Raw genomic sequence first — 19,835 nt, forward strand, 5'->3', positions numbered from 1 at the left:
ATAGGCAGTTGTTGCATCCGACCGCTCCTGCCAAAGCCCCCCATCCAAATATACGATTCTGATTGTGGTGGGAGAGACGTACTGATAATTCAATCCCGTCGCTCCACAGATCGCCTAACATCTCAATTTAAAAAACTTTCCAAATTAAAGAAAGGCCCAAGCAAACTGTACCATCTATTAACCCCCGAATGAGGCTAAACAAACCAGGTGTCTTTAAATCAACAAATTAAATCTTTAATTAAAAGAACTAAATTCTTAAACACTATGAAGATTTAAAAAAAACATTTAAAATAGAAAAAAATAACAGTCCTTGCAAATTTACAGTCCAATGTTGCTTGAAGTTCTTCACAGGATGTTGCTTGAAGTCCTCACAGGATGTTGCTTTCCTTCTCCAGCGAATTTCAACAATTAACGATTTGCAAACACATTCAACAGAATCAATCTGACTTTAGAGTTTTTAAGGGATAAATGGTTGTCACAGTCTAACTTCCCTTTCTTCAATTTAAATTACCAGAGATCTCTGTTTTGGCTTGAGTTTTTCTTAGAATTTTGAGAGATAATAATAAAACAGACTAAAATCCTATTCCTTCAGTTTAAATGCTTGATAGCTTTTTTTACGAGGCTCTGACCCCACAGCTCCACAGCTGTGTCCTCTGTGTCTGTCAGTGTGTGTCTGTTAGGACAAACTGTCTCCACTAAAAGCCAGTTCAAAATTGAATTTTATCAAATGTATCGCATCAGATTCACTCCCAGTGGCTATATCTATGGTAACAAGAATGCACCCTTTGAATCGCAGTCGTCAAACAGCTGTTTCCAACGGCAACTGAAAATGCACCTTTCTATAATTCCTGAGGCTTGCCGGTTCTTAAAGCAATACTGATCCTTAGCAAACCTTGAAGGCAAACCGCATATTCCGAAAAAAACTACAGGACCGTGACACCTCCACCCCTAGCGGAATGAAACGCCATTCCTGAAATACGTTTCATTACAATGGGTAAAAAAAATACGAATTGAAAAAAATGCTAACTTTTTTTCACGCATTTACAGATATACACGTTCCTAAAGAAAAATGTTTAGACTACAGCAACAAGTTCCACCAGAACATTTTGCCTTTAAATTTTCAAAAGGTTGTTCCAATTAATCCATTTTAAATTTCCAAGCATAGTCTTCCAATTGTTCTGTGTTTTTCTTCCAAGTGTCCCGATTGTCCATCACCTCAGCCAGGTGAGCTGCACGGCTAGGAGCACTGACCACTACTGGGTTCACTATTCTCCGAGACATTCCTCGAGTACTCCTTAACCTAGGTAGCATCACTTGACACTGGAAAACTCTGTCCGGTGTAACAGAAGCTGATTTTTCTTACCCTGAGGTGTCAAAGGAATTTGACAGTATCCTTCCAACACATCTGTCTCTTTAAGACACATCGTGTTGCCCACTCTGTCCATACAGTCCTTTAAATGAGAATTTGGTTAGGAGTTTGCCTTCTTTACCACTGTGACTTTTCTAGAGTCTATGCAAGTTTGAGTTGACCCACCAGGTTTAGTCATCAAGGCCATCTGCGAATTCCAGCTGTCCTGACTATGTTCAACTAAGCTGCCCTTCAGCATGCATTGTACCTCTGTTTCCACTTGGGCCTGTCTGTCTGGACCGAAGCGACAAGGATGTCATTTTAAAGGAATGGCTTCCCCTGTACCCACATCATGTGTGGCTAAGGTTGTACATCCTGGCTTATCCCTACAAACGTTTTGAAACATTGTGAAAACCCTGTTTAGGACGTCACGCTGTTTTGCCTCTAAGTGTAAAAGCCTATTGTTTAATGTTCCTAGTCATTCTGCATTCGCTAAGGAGATAGATGGAGGTTCAGTCTGAGAATTTCCTGGGCCTGCTTCTGCCTCATCCTCATTATCCTTTTCCTTCTCCACAGTTCCGATTACCTGATATACCTGTCCTGGCTTATCCTCCTCTCTGCAGTAATATGGTTTGAGCAAATTAACGTGACACAACCAGTTCTTTATCCGGCGATCAGGCGTGTCAAACAAGTAATCTACCTTACTCTCTCTTTCGATCACTCTATATGGCCCACTGAACCATGCATTCACTGGTTCTCCCTGTGACAGTAACAACACTAATACCTCATCCCCTGGTTTTATGGTAGGTTGTGGTTTTCCCACCGTTTGACAGGTTTGGCATGCCCTACAAAATTGTCTCACATCCTTTGTAAGACCTGGCCAGTAATAATGTTTGCTTATGTGTGATTTAATCTTCTGAATTCCGCTGTGTCCTGAAAAGGGAATGTCATGTGCGAACCTTGATAATCCTTGTCGATATTTAAGGTGGTACAACTATCTGTTCAACAACTGTCCAGTCTTTATTGGCAGGTCTATGAGGCAGTCTCCATTTCCTCCTCAAAACCCCATTTGCCTTCCTGAACTCCTTTCACCTCTGCTTCTGACAGAGCCGTCCTATTTGGTAGATTTCTGGATCAGCTTGATGTGCTGCAATGATAGATGATCTGTTAAATATCTCATTTGGATTATCTAAATTCCCAAATAAAGTTTCAGATGCCTGATTATCTAATTGTGGTGCCCCTTTTACCTCCAACAATGGATCCTGTTTAGCTATTGCTCGGGTAACTACACACGCAGGAAATATTCCCAGAACTTGCTCCTGTAATTGCTCCATTTCTTTAATTTCACTTGGTTCCCCTGTAACTAATCGTTTCCTCAGAGTAGATCAATTCCCTTTACTGGTAAACACCTACAGTTACCATCCCAGATATTAAGTCACCCTCTCGGCATACTTTATATAAAGTATGGGTATATACACCCCGCCAATTCCATTTACTAAAACCTGAGCGTTCAAGGTGCTTTATATATCTTTCCCCAGCAAGAGTGTTTGGGTCACTCCTGTATCCCTGAGAAGAATGATAGGTTTTCCCGCCTCACTTACAGGATACAGAGTTACTCTCTGCTTTGCCAAGAAATCATTATAACTCTCAGTTATTTTATTCTTAACCTCTACACTCCTCTTAGTTTTAGTATCTGGTTTCACATTCACAGCTCTCGTTAAAGCTATAGCTTTGTCTGCTATACTCTCAGTCAGAGTCTTTTCCTCTGCATGAACTTAGGCCTCAGTGTATCTGATATGATGCTGCTCACAGTAGGTTGGTGAGAGACTGGTTTATAAGGGTAGGACCATTCTACCATTTCACACACACTGGGCTGAAGTTTGTTGATTTCCCGACGTCGGGCTCCATGACGAGGGGGCCTGGAAGATCGGAGCGACAGCGGCCCACCACAGAGCCCGACACCAGGAATGCCGGGCCTGATCTTCCCGGTGAATCACTTTATTCATTGACGTCCAGCTCGGAAGTGCTCGGAAAAGTGAGCGAAGAGAACATTGATTTTTGAAAAACTCTGGGCGATCCAACCCATGTAACTCGGAGGAGTTTGGGACTTTCAACTGCAAAGGATTTTGCCAGCAAAAAGGACTGTGGAATGTATAGGTGTGGGGTGAGGTTTTCAACTATTTTAATAAGTAAAGAAAATACCTTTCGTTGTCATTTGGGCAGCAGCTACTTGTAAAGTACTATTTAATTAATTGGGGTTTTCTTTTAGTTTAGATGTTACGATGGAATCTTAAATTGTAAAATCTTGAGTAATTCTTGAAATTTGTCTGCGGGTTCATTTTTCACATCAATGATCTCATTGAGGTCATATCACCATCAATATCATTGGGGTTACCATTGACCAGAGGTTTAACTGGACCAGCCCTATAGATACTGCGGCTACAAGATAGCATTGAAAAGGAGGAGGTATTAGCGGTTTTAGCGGAGTTAAAAGTGCATAAACCACCAGGCCCAGATGAGATGTATCCCAGGCTTTTAAGTAAGGCAAGGGAGGAGATAGCAGGGGCTCTGACACAAATTTTCAAATCCTCTCTGGCCACAGGAGAGGTGCCAGAGGATTGGAGGACAGCAAATGTGGTACCATTATTCAAAAAGGATAGCAGGGATAAACCAGGTAATTACAGGCCGGTGAGTCTAACATCAGTGGTAAGGAAACTATGGGAAAAAATTCTGAGGGACAGGATTACTCTCCACTTGGAGAGGCAGGGATTAATCAAGGATAGTCAGCATGGCTTTGTCAGGGGGAAGTCATGTCTAACAAACCTAACTGAACTTTTCAAGGAGGTGACTAGATGTGTAGATGAGGGTAAAGCAGTTGATGTATTCTACATGGACTTCAGTAAGGTTTTTGATAAGGTTCCGCATGGGAGATTGGTAAGAAGGTAAGAGCCCATGGGATCCAGGGCAATTTGGCAAAATGGATCCAAAATTGGCGTAGTGGCAGGAGGCAGAGAGTGATGATCAAGGGTTGTTTTTGTGATTGGAAGCCTGTGACCAGTGGTGTACCTTAGGGATCAGTGCTGGGACCCTTGCTGTTTGTAGTGTACATTAATGATTTAGACGTGAATATAGAAGGTATGATCAGTAAGTTTGCAGGTGACATGAAAATTGGTGGTGTTGTAAATAGTGAGGAGGAAAGCCTTAGATTACAGGACGATATAGATGGACTGGTAAGATGGGCAGAGCAGTGGCAAATGGAATTTAATCCTGAGAAGTGTGAGTTGATGCAATTTGGGAGGACTAACAAGGCAAGGTGGTAAGACCCTAGGAAGTACAGAGGCTCAGAGGGACCTTGGCCTACTTGTCCATAGATCACTGAAGGCAGCAGCATAGGTAGCTAAGGTGGTTAGGAAGGCATATGGGATACTTGCCTTTATTAGCCGAGGCATAGAATATAAGAGCAGGAAGATTATGATAGAGCTCTATAAAACGCTAGTTAGGCCACAGCTTGAGTACTGCGTACAGTTCTGGTCGCCATACTATAGGAAGGATGTGATTGCACTGGAGAGGGCGCAGAGGAGATTCACCAGGATGTTGCCTGGGCTGGAGCATTTCAGCTATGAAGAGAGACTGAAAAGGCTAGGGCTATTTTCCTTGGAGCAGAGAAGGCTGAGGGGAGACCTGATAGAAGTATACAAAATTATGAGAGGCATAGATAGGGTAGATAGGAAGAAACTTTTCCCCTTAGCCAAGGTAGCGATAACCCGGGGGCATAGATTTAAGTTAAGGGGCAGGAGGTTTAGAGGGGATTAAATGAAAAATCTTTTCACCCAGAGGGTGGTTGGAATCTGGAACACACTGCCTAAAGGGGTGGTAGAGGCAAGAAGCCTCACAACATTTAAGAAGTATTTAGATCAGCACTTGAAATGCCATAGCATACAAGGTCATGGGCCAAGTGCTGGAAAATGGGATTAGAATAGATAGGTACTTGATGGCCGGAATGGTCACAATGGGCCGAAGGGCATGTTTCTGTGCTGTAGAACTCTGTGACTCCAATGGCAGGTCAGAGACTGACTCATTTTACCTCTTACCCACATCCTCAAGATGTTGAAGTCACATACATGGTAACTGACAAAAAGTTGACCAACAGCTTTAAAAAAAGCTGACATACAATCAGAAAGGCCTACAACTCCAAAACCACCCTGAATGAGTTTGCGATATATGAGAACTTGTACTTGTGGAAATCAGGAGCAAGTCACTTGCTGCTGAATGGGGCTGATATGGTATAAGGTTCAATGTGATTCAGCTAGAACCTATTAAAACAAGGATTTTCTAATTATGCTTGGAACAAACATTATTATTTCCTTGACTGTGAAATAGCCATTTAACATTTTTCTTCAAGTATTTTCTTTCTTAATTGTTTCTTATGTATATTCAAATTGTAAAATCTGAGGTTAAAATTTATTTTATTAGCCTAATCTTATTTTCCATTGTGTATTCACATTCATTCTTAGCAACCTAAAGGTTAAAATGAGTTTAGCAATATAGTATCAGTGGCTAGTAATGATGCAAATGCATTCCTAAATATATTTATTCATTGTTGGGAATCAGGATCTATAATTTTCTTACTATTTTTTCTCGAATTTTATTTTATATTGAGGAAAAAGTTTTTACAGAATTGCACATAGAATCATAGAATAGTACAGCACAGAAGGAGGCCATTTGACCCATCGAGTCTGCACCAGCTCCTTTGAAGAGCAATCCAGTTAGTCCCATTCCCTTGCTTTTTCCCCAATTCTTGCAAGTATTTTTTCACCTTCAAAATGTATGAGCTGTGGCTTAATCGATAGCACTCTCTTCTGTAAATCTTTGGGTTCAAGTCCCACTCCAGGACTTAAGCTCAAAACTCGAGGCTGACACTCCACTGCTGCACTGTTGGAGATGCTATCTTTTGGATGAGATGTAAAACCGAGGTCCAGTCTGCCCTCACAAGTGGATGTAAAAGATTCTACTGTGTATGTCAAAGCAAAGCAGGGGAGATATTGCCGGTGTCCTGGCAAATATTTATCCCTCAATCACCAGCACAAAAACAGATTATCTGGTCATTATCACATTGCTGTTTGTGGGAGCTTGCTGTGTGCAAATTGGCTGCCACATTTCCTACATTACACAATGACTACACTTCCAAATTACTTCATTAGCTGTAAAGTGTTTTGAGATGTTCGGTGGTTGTGAATGGTGCTAAATAAATGTAAGTCTTTAAGTCTTTCATTTTTACTTCATGCTGCAAAGTGTACCCAAAATTATTACTCATCTTGAAGAAAAAAAATCAAAAAGGTTATGAAAGTTTAGGAGAGTACGGGTTTACAGACACAAGGTTTAACTTTTTTTACCCTATTTTTGGTACATTTCCTACATGTTAGAATCTAGTGTGACAATGGACAGTAATTTTTTCCTTACATTTAAAAATGGAGAAATCTGAGGATTATTTTGAGAAAAGAAATCCTTGGCTATAGGGGCTAGCACCCTGAGAGAGTGGTAAGGTGCCCCTCCAATTCTTCCAGCCACCCTCTCGGGTGGATGCACATGAGCTGCAAATAGCACAGGCCTTTGAGACAGGGACATCGCTGGGCAATACTGACTATCAGAAATCCCGCCCCCTGTGCTTCCATTATGTGTAAGAGCCTCCAAGATTTTCAATCCAGGTAACACATGGTAAGCTCTTTAAGGCTTGTTAATTAGCAAGAGTTTCACATCATATTCATGGGATTATGATGCATCCAACCTCCATAATCCCATTTTCTGGGAGGAAATGAGACAATGAAGGATGGAAAAGTCATGGGCACTGTGGTTTTTCCGCATAATAACTTGGAGTTGAAGCCCTTCAGGGCTGCATGGCTCTGGGTAGTAGAGGGCATTCTAGGAGAAGTTTCATTTTTGGGATGCCTCTCCACAGTCACCATTGATGAATTTGTTTGGCTGCAACCCCACTTGAGCATAAGTGTTTTGCAGTAGCTGACACCAGTTCTAATGCAATTGACACACAGCCAATTAGGCTTTCGTCGACTCCTGAGGGGATGGATTCCTCTGGGTCATTGGACAACTCGTGTGCCTTTGTCTGTAGATGTGTTGACTAATCAGCAAGGTGGTAGCTGTAGGGGTTACAATCTAGGGGCTGGATAGTATGTAAGATGCTGGCCCTCGACTTGAGCCTCTTTGTTGCAGGCTCCTTCTGAACAAGGGGATGACGAGTGCTACTGGGGCACAGAAGGAGTTTGCACTTCGCGGTCCCTGTCAGGCTTTGTCGAGTCTGTGAATCCTTCTAAACGCTACACCTACCCTTTAGCTCCCATCAGGAGCCAACAAAAGTGCTACATTGCATAATTGAATCATCATTGTTGGACATTACACGTCTGAGATCTTAATTGAGTGGGCAGCAAACTTATGTGAAACATTATTTATTTTTCATAAAGAAGTTGCTGTTTAACATAGATGTACAGAAGCTGTGAAAGGATTGTTGAAAGTTCATTGAGAACCACTTCTGTTGTAAGTTTTTTTCAAACATGAACATAACTCATGAATAATAAGTATTGCAATGATTGTGTTAAATCAGAGAAATTACATAGGAAGGAAGGTCCATTTCTGTTCTCAGATAAAAATATCAGTACCAAAAATATTATTTTCCACATATCTAACTCCAAGCTCTTCCTGCATCTCCGGTTCAGATTATTTCTGATTTACTTGTGCAATTTGTGCAGAGATGACAGATGAATCATCTTCCTTTGAATGAGCCGGGTTCTACAAGAGAGAAATTAACCATTTATAATAATGTGAACTATTAATGCATCTCTTTACATCAAATACATCAGATCATGCAGCATGATCTGGACAACATTCAGGCTTGGGCTAAAAAGTGGCAAGTAACATTTGGGCAACACAAGTGCTAGGCAATGACCATCACCAAAAAAGAGAATCTAACCAGGTCCCCTTATCTTTCAATGGCATTATCTGGACCAGTCATATTAATACTGTGGCTACAAGAGCAGGTCAGAAGTTGGGAATTCTGCAGTGAGTAACTCACCTGCTGAGTCCCAAAATCCTGTCGACCATCTATCTACCAGGCACAAGTCAACAGTGTGCTGGAATACTCTCCACTTGCCTGGATGAGTACAGCTTAAACAACACTCAAGAAGCTCAACAGAATCCAAGACAAAGCAGCCTGTTTGTTTGGCACCCCATCCACCATCTTAAACATTCATTCCCTCCACCTCTGGCGCACAGTGGCAGCAGTGTGTACTATCTAGAAGATGCACTGCAGCAACTCGCCAAGCCTCCTTCGACCACACCTTCCAAACCTGTGACCTCTATCACCTAGAAGTACAAGGGCAACAGATGCATGGGAACACCACCACCTGCAAGTTTCCTCCAAGTCACACATCATCCTGACTTGGAACTATATTGCAGTTCCTTCACGGTCACTGGGTCAAAATCCTGGAACTCCCTTCCTAACAGCACTGTGCGTGTATCTACACCACATGGACTGCAGCTGTTCAAGAGGAAGCTCACCACTACCTTCTCAAGGGCAATTATGAATGGGCAATATATATGGGCCTTGCCAGTGATGCTCACAAGTCATGAACGAGTAAAAAAAAACAACTTTACAAATTTGTTGCAGATATTAATATTGTATGGCGTGTGATTTCATCAGCTGGAATTGATGTACTTACAGTATCTGAAGATTGTTTATTGCGTTGAATACCATGTCTATGCCCTGTAATAATTGCAAATATTACAATTAAAAGATAATATTGATAGATCAGACTGACAAAAAGTGACATGTAAATGTCCTCAGCTTACTGCATTTCAAACAGAGAATGGATCGGCAAGACTTGGCAAGTCAGTGAACCAAGTTGTCCTCTGTAAGACTCAGATCCAAACGAAGCACTGCATTTACAGTGAACCATAGGGCTGGTCATAAATGAACTAAGCTCCCTGTAATACTCTGAGAGTGTGAGACTGTCATTGTCACTACAGTGTCAGAAAGCAAAGAAATTATAAACAGCAAGAGGCCATTTCATCCATTGCAGCTCGGCTGGGGTGAGTTGGTCATCTGCAGCTATCATTCTAACCCAATTTCCTGCCTTATCTCACTGACATTTTATCATATTTATTTACTCTTTATCCTATATTACATGTTGGGCTTGACTCTCCTGGTCCTTCCAGGTGAAGCCGTGTCAAAGTGGAATCCGCCTATCCAGGCTTCAGAGTGTCTTAATACGTTTGGCCAGGCCATTAGCACGGTTTGAGTGAACGATTGTTGCAGGACTCTGGGAAACAAGCAGAGTATCAATCACATCACAGGGTTGAGAGGACTGGCAACAATGGGAAGGGCCACAGGTCTTGAGGCTTTCTGGCTGTTGACCAGCAGTCAGAGGCTTAGCTCAGGATTCCATGATTGTTGAGAGATGACAGGACCCACTACTAGCTCACTCAGGTGCTTTTGGAAGTGGGTGCTCTTCAGATGAAAATACAGGAAAGTGAGGTTGGACCAAGCAGGAACTGCTTCTTCAGTCTTATTTTCATTGAAGCTTGGAAACAATTTTAAAGGAATGGAGGTCCTATGTCACAGATCACCATCCTTTTTTACCAAATGCTGCTCAAGCCATAGTCCCCAAAGGACCATAGGCATTTCTCCTCATTAGAGAGAGACAGATGGCAATGTACAGGTAGAGGGTCACCACTCCTCAAGCATGGGGCATGGTGAGGAGGTAGGCCTCCATGAACTACCACAGCCAGTACAGGGATTTAACCCACACTGTTGTTTTTTCTTTCTGCATCACGCTATAGCCATCTAGCCAACTGAGCTAACCAACTTATTTTGGACTGCGAAAACCCGGCGAATACGTATTTCCTGGCTACTGTTGAAAAATTAGCTTTATTTATATCAATTCGAGAAGAATTTTCATAGTGTTTTTCACCTCCTCAGGTTCTCCCAAAGCAACTGAAACACATTGATCGTTTCGTCAACTGTTCCAGGGAATTAATGTCCATAAATGCAACATTCCCTCTGCAGCAAGCAGAGGTAAGCCTGAGCCAAGCTGGCAGTCTGAAGGCTGAAACATGTTTCCTTCGACATTACATGTGCAATATTTGATGTGATATGATTTAAGAATGTCAGAAGTTTTCCTTTTATTGTGGTTCCATATTGCTAATAACTTCAACATTAAGTTCAAAAATTGTCACAATAAATGCTCATCTTTCACGTCACATTTTTTCCAGAAAAAAAGTTCCAATTGGAAAGATACTACCAATTCCATTAATAAAAATGCAATGTCACCAAGATTTATTGTCTGTGCAGGAGAATGCACTTGTCATAAGGGCCCTAAATCATCCTACAATGTTTTTTACATTTGTTCTGAGGATGTGGATGATCCTGGTTCAGTCACATTTATTACCATCTCTGGTTACCCTAAGAAGGCAATGGATATTCTTCTTGAAGCAATTATACACTTCAGAGAACAGTTAACCACAAAGTGTGGATTTCATTAATATTTGAATAAAGCTGAGGTGCCTCTTCTGTATTTTCCCCTCGTTGCAGAGGTTTCTGTCTTTGATTCCCTGAACCTATTCAGACAGAAATCGCCCATTAACACGTGTTCAGCTTTCCTTATAAGGAATGCAGTGTAGAATGATGCCTGGACTTCAAGGGTTAAATTACAAGGAGTGATCACACAGACTAGTGTTGTATTCCTTGGAATTTAGAAGGTTAAGGGGTGATTTGATAATTTGAGTGTAGTTTTAAAGATTTTAATGGGAATTGATTGGATAGAGAGAAACTATTCGCTGTGGTTGGGGAGTCTCAGACTCGGGGCATAGCCTAAAATTTAGAGTTTAAAATTTATATTAAGCTTTTGGCCGCCAGTCCAAATATCTCCATATAATATAAAAACAAGAAATGCTGGAACCACTCAGCAGGTCTGGCAGATTCTGTGGAAAGAGAAGCAGAGTTAACGTTTCAGGTCAGTGATCCTTCTTCGGTCAGATTTGGGAATCATGTGCCACATTCACATTTTATTACATGTATCAGACTTGAAATTGAACGCAGCAATTTACATATCTTACCTGCAACCTTGCACTTTCTTAGACTCAGTACCAGTGCCAGGATAATGATGAGGAGAAGAGCCAGACTTCTAAAAATAGCAACATTGGTATGTTTGAAAGTGGAACGACCTGTCAGAAGAATAAGCACAGATTTCACATTTAGTTAATAGATTAAGGGCTAGAAATTGGTTCGCTCTGAGTTGCGGGCAGAGGGGCCATGATGCATAACCTGCTGCAGTTGTTGGAAACGAGGTGGGCAGCATGTAAAATTTGTGCACTAAATCCCCCAATTTCCCTGACTGTAGCAAAGCCATGAGCAGCTCCCGTGCTGAACTGGTCTCCGTTGCACTGCCTGGACCATCTACGCACCGCAGGGAGACGAGTAGCATTCTGAAGAAACCACATGCTCCAGGCAGCCTTCCTTTTTTAAAAGCGCAGTCCCTATAAAAGGGAAGTCGCAGAAATGCACTGCAGGCTCCTGGATAACTACTCTGAAGCACTCAGAGAGAAGGAAAATGGTGCACGACATCAAAGAAGGGGCTCCTTGCTTTAGTGACGCCACTCTGGATGCACTGGTTAGAAAGGTGAAGGCCAGGAAGGAAGCTGTGTTTCCACTGAGAGGCAGGCAGCTTTCACAATTGACCTTCGGTAGGGAATGGGATTATGTGACAATGGCAGTTAATGCCCAGAGTGTGACGCCCAGGACATGGCAACAGTGACGAAAGAAGTTTAATAACCTCATTTGGATAGTTAAGGTGCGTGAATGCATCTGCACGTCTGAGTTCACACCCACCACACTACCCACAACACAATCCACATCTCACGGTGATCAACACACCCCACCCCCAATACTCCTGCAGCAACACGCCCTGACACTGAGAACGCACCGCTCTCATCCTTACACTAACCTCACCCACACATGTCTTCCAATCATGCCAGCCACATACACACCTGTACAAGCCTCCACAAACCTACAGCTATTCAGCTATAGCAGGCAGCTCACCCAAACACAGTGACACACAGTCACTGACATTCTACCCTCTCTTTTGTAGGAGAAGGTCACCAACAACAGGTAGGAGACTCACAGGACTGGCAGATGACCAGCACAGAATTATTGGGACCAATGCCATGAAGCCAGTGACACTCAGCGCTGCCAAGGCCATTGATGATGATGATGATGCTGCCTTATGCACCTTTTCCGCTGACTCCTGCTATGAAATGGAAATTGCAAACTGTGAACCTCCTGCTTTCCTCCCAACCCTCCCCTCCCCTTCTGCTTTTGTGCTTTGAGATTATCAAGAATTACCACCTGGTCAGTCAATGCAGCCTCATGAGGAAGGGCCAGAGCAACAGCTGACCTCTGAAGAAGAAGCAACATCACTTGAGGATGTAACTAGTGGGATGGATAAGGGGGAAGCAATGTGTATTTGGATTTCAGTTTCTCCCTATTTACTCTGTCCAGACCACTCATAATTTTGAATACCTCTGTCAAATCTACTCTCAACCTTCTCTTCTCTAAGGAGAACAGTCCCATCTTTGCCAATCTATCCAAATAACTGAAGTTTCTCATCCCTGGAACTATTCCTATAAACCTGTCCTGCACCCTCTCCAAGGCCTTCACATGCTTCTTACAGTGTGGTGCCCAGAATTGGACACAATACTCCATTTGCAGCTGAACCAGTGATTTATAAATGTTCACCATAACTTCCTTGCTTTTGTGCTGGTGTTGACCAAGATTGTGTCATCGCATCAACATTCTTCTCCATCTTCCTCACTGCAATTTTGCACCTCACCTCCAGCAAGCCCGCCACAGGAGCAGTGATAACTTACAGGATGGACAGGAAATTATTCAACCTCCGTCACCTCCACTCCAAAATCAAAGCTCACACTAAGCTCAGTCATTGAGCTTCAGTATGCGGACGATGTTTGTGTATGTGCTCACTCAGAGACTGAGCTGCAAGTCATCATTGACTCCTTCACTGAAGCATACGAGAGGATGGGTCGTACTTTAAACATCCAGAAGACTGAGGTCCTCTTCCAACCCACTCCCACAGTACAGCATCATCCCCCACCAACTAGGATCCACAGTGAAACCCAGTAAATGTGGACCAATTTCTCCAGAGTCTCCCCTCAACGAAGGCAGACATAGATGAGGAAGTCCACCAGCACCTTTAGTGTGCCAGCTCTGCTATTGGCTGACTGAGGAAGAAAGTATTTGAGACCTCAAACCCAGGACGAAGGTCGTGACATATTGGGTAGCAGCGATCCCTGTGCTCCTATATGTTTCTGATACAATCTATAGCAGCTATCTCCAGGCACTGGAGAAATCTCATCAACGCTGTCTCCACAAGATCCTTCACATGCGTTGGTAGGAGAGGCGGTCTAATGTCAGTACCCTCTCCCAAGACAACATTCCCAGCATCGAGGTGCTCATCACCCAAAACCTGCTTCGCTGGGCGGGTCACGTCACTCACATGTCTAACACCAGGTTCCCAAAGCAACTGTTCGACTCTGAGCTTTGCCGCAGCAAAAGACTCCCAGGAGAACAGTGGAAACACTTTAGGGACGTTCTCAAAGCATTCCTGAAGAAATCCAACATACCCACCAAATCACAGGTGTCCCTGCCCCTCAACTGGATGGCACAGTGGCGCAGTGGTTAGCACCGCAGCCTCACAGCTCCAGCAACCCGGGTTCAGTTCTGGGTACTGCCTGTGTAGAGTTTGCAAATTCTCCCTGTGACCGCGTGGGTTTCTGCCGGGTGCTCCGGTTTCCTCCCACAGTCAAAGACTTCCAGGTTGAGAGGTAAATTGCCCCTAGTGTAGGTAGGTGGTAGGAGAATTGTGGGGATGTGGTAGGGAATGTAGGATTAATGTAGTATAAATGGGTGGTTGTTGGTTGACACAGACTCGGTGGGCCGAAGGGCCTGTTTTAGAGCTGTATCTCTCTATGACTCTAATTGCACTAAGTGGAGACGGTTTATTCGGAAAGGTACTGAGCACCTCGTGAGATTTCGACATGAGCACACAGAGGCCAAGTCCAGGCAGTGGAAGGAGCATACAGTCCCCCAAGTAACTCGCTTCTCCAACTCTTCAAACACCACATGCCCCACATGTGGTAGAGTCTGCAGTTCACCCATCGGACCCATTAGCCATGTCAGAGCGCATGGAACCGGAGTGGAAGCAAGTCATCCTCGGTCCTGAAGGACGGCCTAAGAAGGAGACGGATCTATGACTCTATTTATAAAACCCAGGATGCTGTATGTCTTATTAACTGTTTTTCAACCTGCCCTGCCACCTTCAACGGTGGGATCCTGGGCTTTATAAATCGAGGCATAGAGTACAAAAGCAAGAAAGTAATGATGAACCTTTATAAAACATTGGTTTGGCTTCAAATGGAGTATTGTGTCTAATTCTTGGCACCACACTTTAAAAAGAATGTGAAGGCTTCAGATGGGGCAAGAGAAAAGATTTAGGAGAATGGTTCCAGAGTTTACAGACTTCAATTACAAGCATAGATTGGAGAAACTGGGGCTGTTCTCCTTAGAGAAGAGAAGTTTGAGAGGAGATTTGATAGAGGTGATCAAATTCATGTGGGGTCTAGACAGAGTAGATTGAGAGAAACTGTCCTCTTTGGCAGAGGAGTGGAGACCCAGAGGACACCAATTCAAGGTCATTGGCAAAAGAACCAGAGGCCACATGAGAAATCATTTTCTTTACATGGTGAGTGGTTAGGATCTGGAATGCACTGCCTGAGATGGTGGTGAAGGCAGATTCAATCATGGTTTCAAAAGGGAATTGGATAAGCAATGAAGTTTAGAAATTTTCAGGGTTACAAGGAAAAGGGTGTGTGGGATTAGCTGAATTGCTCTTGCAGAGAGTCACCATAGACTCGACAGGCCAAATGGCCTCCTTCTGTGCTGGAACCGTTCTGATTGGCATCCTTCCCTCGATGAAAGATGATGGACAGGCAGCAAACAATCCATTTAGGTGGGGTGTCTTCTCTTGGTGCACCTTCGCTGGCTCTGATGATGTGAAGGCCAATCCTTGAGAGGCATGTTCTGCCACAAATGCTGCACATGAGGCTGCCAAGTGTCATTGTGAGCTGTTGTTTTCAATGTTGGCGCCTGTTGCCAAGCTGCTGTAATAATTGGTCATCATGGTAGTGCACACTAGTCCACAGAATGTGTCGCCATTTCCCTCTTTCACCAGTTAGTGACTCCCAGGTGTGATAGTCAACACTTAGGAACTTCATGTCATATTAACAGCCATCCATGAGGCGGAGCTTTGGGTGCTCCACTGGTCATCTGGCCCCTGCTACCTCACCATACAGAAGGTCCTTGGGTATGCGACTGACTGAAATAGTGGCTGAAAATGGGCACTACACACAGGAATGATGGATGCAAATCCTTTCTTCTGTTTTGCACCTGAATAGTACTACATCTGAATTTCCTCTGTGGCTTTTCAGATGGCTGGCCTTCAAGTTAGTTGACCAATGTAAATTGCATGGAACTCAGTGTCGGAGTCCTGTACACCCAGATCCCCGACTGTATTGCTGGCCGAAATTCAGAAACAGGTTTACTTCAAAACAAGAAACCTGGAATTATAGCTTCCAGAGCTATAAAGTTCCATTTACTCAAGTAAATTGCAAGCAAGTAATTCTGACTGCTTCAGGTGATGTCCCCCAAGGGGTCAGTATTAGGATCACTGTGCTTTTTGATATAAGTTATTGATCTGGACTTGGGTAGAAAGGGTGTAATTTCAAAGATGCTAAATGACACAAAACTCTGAAATGTAGCAAACAGTAAGAAGGATGGTAACAAACTTGAGGAGGACATAGACTGATGAAATGAGCAGTGTGACAGAAACCACACATGCCAAATGGAAACATACTAATTTTGTCATATGGAACACTTTTTCAACTTTTACTGGACACTGAACATAACTTGTTTAAAATAAAACACAGAGCTGAATGGCTGAAAACATGGCTGCACATTTGCATTCTGAGAGACAATGGGAGTGCTCCCTGATTCAATTAGTCAGATGGGTTTTGTCAATAATGATGATCAACAGGCATTGAGAGCCATTGGTTGTGTAAGAGCCAGCACTCCACAGACAATCACCCTCCACACCCCCACCGAGTGTGTCTAGTAAGCTTTGAAGAATCAACAACCCTCACAGACGATGCCTTTGCAAACAAAGCTGGTCACATGACTAACTTGCTGGCCAACCTGGCAATTGATTGAATTGTGCCTCACAGAAAAGTTCAGGGAGACTGAAATTATGAAGACCAAAGAGAAGCAAAGTCTCTCTCTCTGTTTCTCTCTCCAGCAAAGTTCCAGGGACCCATGGAAGCAACGCAAGCCTCAAGAGAGAAGACCCATGCAGCCTTCTGATACCAACGAAACAAGTTGACAGTCTGCATTGGGCCCCAATGAGAACTGCAAGACTTAACTGCAATCAAAGACTTAACAGCAAAACTACAACCAATAACTGAATTCCATTTACTACTCCAAACCCGTCCCCTTTAATTCTTTCTCCTCCTCTGTATCTATTTGTGTGTGTGTTTATCGCGTTTGCATGCTCGCGTGGTTGCGTTGCGTATTTTTAGTAATTTTAACTGTGTTGGAGTGTTAAGGTTAATAAACTTACAGCTTTCTTGTTTAAACCTGAGAAAGCCTGTCTGATTGGTTCCTTTACAATTACAATTAGACAGCATGAGCAAGGACTCACTGAGGTGAAGCTAAAGACACTGTTTTTTTTAAAGTTAAACCCTGTTACAGCCAAAACAGAAAAGGGGCCAGAGGGGCGCTTGAGACCCCTTCCTCACCTGGTCATAACAGCAGACACATGTAGTATGAAATTTAATGCAGAGAAATGAGAAGTGATTTGGTGGGAAGAAGGAGGAGAGGCAATTTCAACAAAATGGAATAATTTTAATGGGCGCAGGAACAGCAAGGCCTCGGAGTTCACAAACCTAAATCTTTGAATGTGACAGAAAAAGTTGATGAGGCTGGGATTAATCAGTAGAAGGGCATAGTACAAAAGCAAGAAAATTTCACGAAAATTAGGCACCACACTTTGGGAATGATGTTAAGACCTTGGAGTGGGGGCATGGGAGATTTGCCAGATATGAGGAACTTCAGTTTTGTGGCGAGACATGAGAAGCTGAGATTGTTCTCCACAGAGCAGAGAAGGTAAACGGGAAATTTAATAGAGGTGTTCAAAATGATGAAGGATTTTGATAATGTGGGAAAGTGTGAGGTAATCCACTTTGGTATGTAGAATCAAAAGGCAGATTATTATTTAGATGGAGAAAGACAACAAAATACTGCAGTACAGAGGGATCTGGGTGTTCTTGTGCATGAAACACAAAAGGTTAGCATGCAGGTGCAGCAAGTAATTAGGAAGGAATGGAATTTTGGTCTTTATTGCTTGAGCGTTAGAGTTGAAAAATAGGGAAGTCCTGTTACAACTGTACAGGGTGTTGGTGAGGCCACACCTGGAGTACTGTGTACAGTTTTGGTCCCCGTATTTAAAGAAGGATATACTAGCATTGGAGGCAGTTCAGAAAAGGTTCACGAGGCTGATTCCTGGGATGAAGAGACTGTCTTATCAAGAGCGACTAAACAGGTTAGGCCTTTATTTATTGGAGTTTAGAAGAATGAGAGATAATCCGATAGAAACATATAAGATTTTAAGGGGGATCGACAGGGTAGATGTTGAGAAGATGTTTCCACTCGTGGGGGAATCTCAAACTCGGGGACATAATTACAGAATAAGGGGGCACACGTATAAAACTGAGATGTGAAGGAATTTTTTCTCTCAGAGGGTGGTGAATCTCTGGAATTCTCTGCCTCAGAGAGTTGTGGAGGCTAGGTCACTAAATGTATTTAAGGAGGAGGTAGATAGATTTTTGAAATCTCGGGGAGTCGAGGGTTAGGCAGAGCAGGCCAGAAAGAGAGGTTGAGGACTGGGACAGATCAGCCATGATCTTATTGAATGGCGGGGCAGGCTTGAGGAGCTGAATGGCCTACTCCTGCTCCTACTTCTTATGTTCTTATTTAAGATAATTAGCAAAAGAACCAGAGCAAAGATAAAGCGAATTATTTTATGCAGTGAGTTATTATAACCTGGAATGCACTGCCTGAAAGGGCGGTGGAAACAGATTCAATCATAACTTTCAAAAGGAAATTGGATAAATATTTGAAGAGTAAATATTTGCAGGATGATGGAAGACGAGGGAAGTGAAGCTAATTGGACAGTTCTTTTTAAAGAATCGCACAGTCCTAAGTGGCCAAAATTACTTCTTTCTGTGCTGAAAGATTCTGTGATTTCCAGTTGATTCCAGGCTGATGTCATTCCCCAGCCAATTAGTCCCAGTCCATTAATTCCCCAGCAAATTGTTCCCCGAGGAACATTCTCAGACCCATAATTCCCTGGCCAATCAATCATTTCCCCCCAATCATTCCACACCGAACATTCCACCCAATCATTCCCTGACCAGTCATTTTCTACCCAATTGTGATCACTTTCCTGATTGTCTGACAGAAGTCATGTCAGTAAAGCATGAGGAACCATATTCAAATGTGTATAGTCACAGAGTGAAAGGAAGCAAGTTATTTCTGCTCCTTTCCTGAGTTGATTTCACATGAATCTAAGCCAGTACGCTAACCATTCAATCAATCATTTCACAACCAATCATTGGCTAATTAACTATTCTTTCCCCAACCAATCATTCAGCAGCCAATGGTTTCCACTTCCAGGATTTCCTGCCAGAAGTGATATTGGATGAGTATGGGTCATATCCAAATGACTGGGATTGACAGAGTGACATTAAGGGCTGAATTTTCACTTTGGGGGTGGGAAAAAAGATCCAAGCCCATTTCCAGGTCCTGAAGCCATCCCCGGGGGGATTGCTGAACTTTGACCTGGGCGCCTCCTTCGTTGGCATGGAAACAGGTATCCTCTTCAATTAAGGGAAGCAAGCACCCTCTCGAAGCTGCAGGATCAACCAGTGGGCTTCCAGATTCAGAGCAGCACCTGGCTACAGTAATAGGTGGGTAACTGAGAGGGTGCTTCAACAAGAAGCCACTTTAAAAAGAAATTTAAACCAAAAATACAGAAAACAGCCAGGCCACCGCTATCTGGAGGGGAACCCCCCTACAGGCTGGACCTCCACTCAGGCAGACCAGCAGTGCCTATAGGCCTGCCTGCAGTGCCAGTACGCAGCATGAAACTGGATGCCTCCCTCCAAACAGTTAAACTGCACTACCCACACCCCCACCCTACCACCCAACTCCCCCGTTGCATCAGAAACTGGAAGCTGATTGGAAAATCACAGCTCACCTCCAGTATATACCCTCAACAAGGCTCTTAATGAGCTGAAT

The 19,835-nt window shown here is 43.2% G+C and overlaps 1 protein-coding gene across 6 annotated transcripts in view; it reads right to left on the bottom strand.

Moving 5' to 3' along the window:
- Nucleotides 1–6,020: 6,020 nt before the first annotated feature.
- Nucleotides 6,021–19,835, bottom strand: part of LOC137376022 (uncharacterized) — a 53,337-nt gene continuing 39,522 nt past the window's right edge. Inside the window, exons 11-13 of one of the 6 annotated variants that reach the window (XM_068043962.1) lie at nucleotides 11,471–11,578; nucleotides 9,076–9,119; nucleotides 6,021–8,146 (exon numbers count right to left, since the gene is read on the bottom strand). In XM_068043962.1, the coding sequence (XP_067900063.1) occupies nucleotides 8,075–8,146; nucleotides 9,076–9,119; nucleotides 11,471–11,578 (224 nt within the window). In that variant the 3' untranslated portion in view covers nucleotides 6,021–8,074. The other 5 variants (XM_068043961.1, XM_068043965.1, XR_010976123.1 and 2 more) reach the window with 5 other exon arrangements.

Source organism: Heterodontus francisci, chromosome 12 (assembly GCF_036365525.1).
Source record: "Heterodontus francisci isolate sHetFra1 chromosome 12, sHetFra1.hap1, whole genome shotgun sequence".
Taxonomy (NCBI): domain Eukaryota; kingdom Metazoa; phylum Chordata; class Chondrichthyes; order Heterodontiformes; family Heterodontidae; genus Heterodontus; species Heterodontus francisci.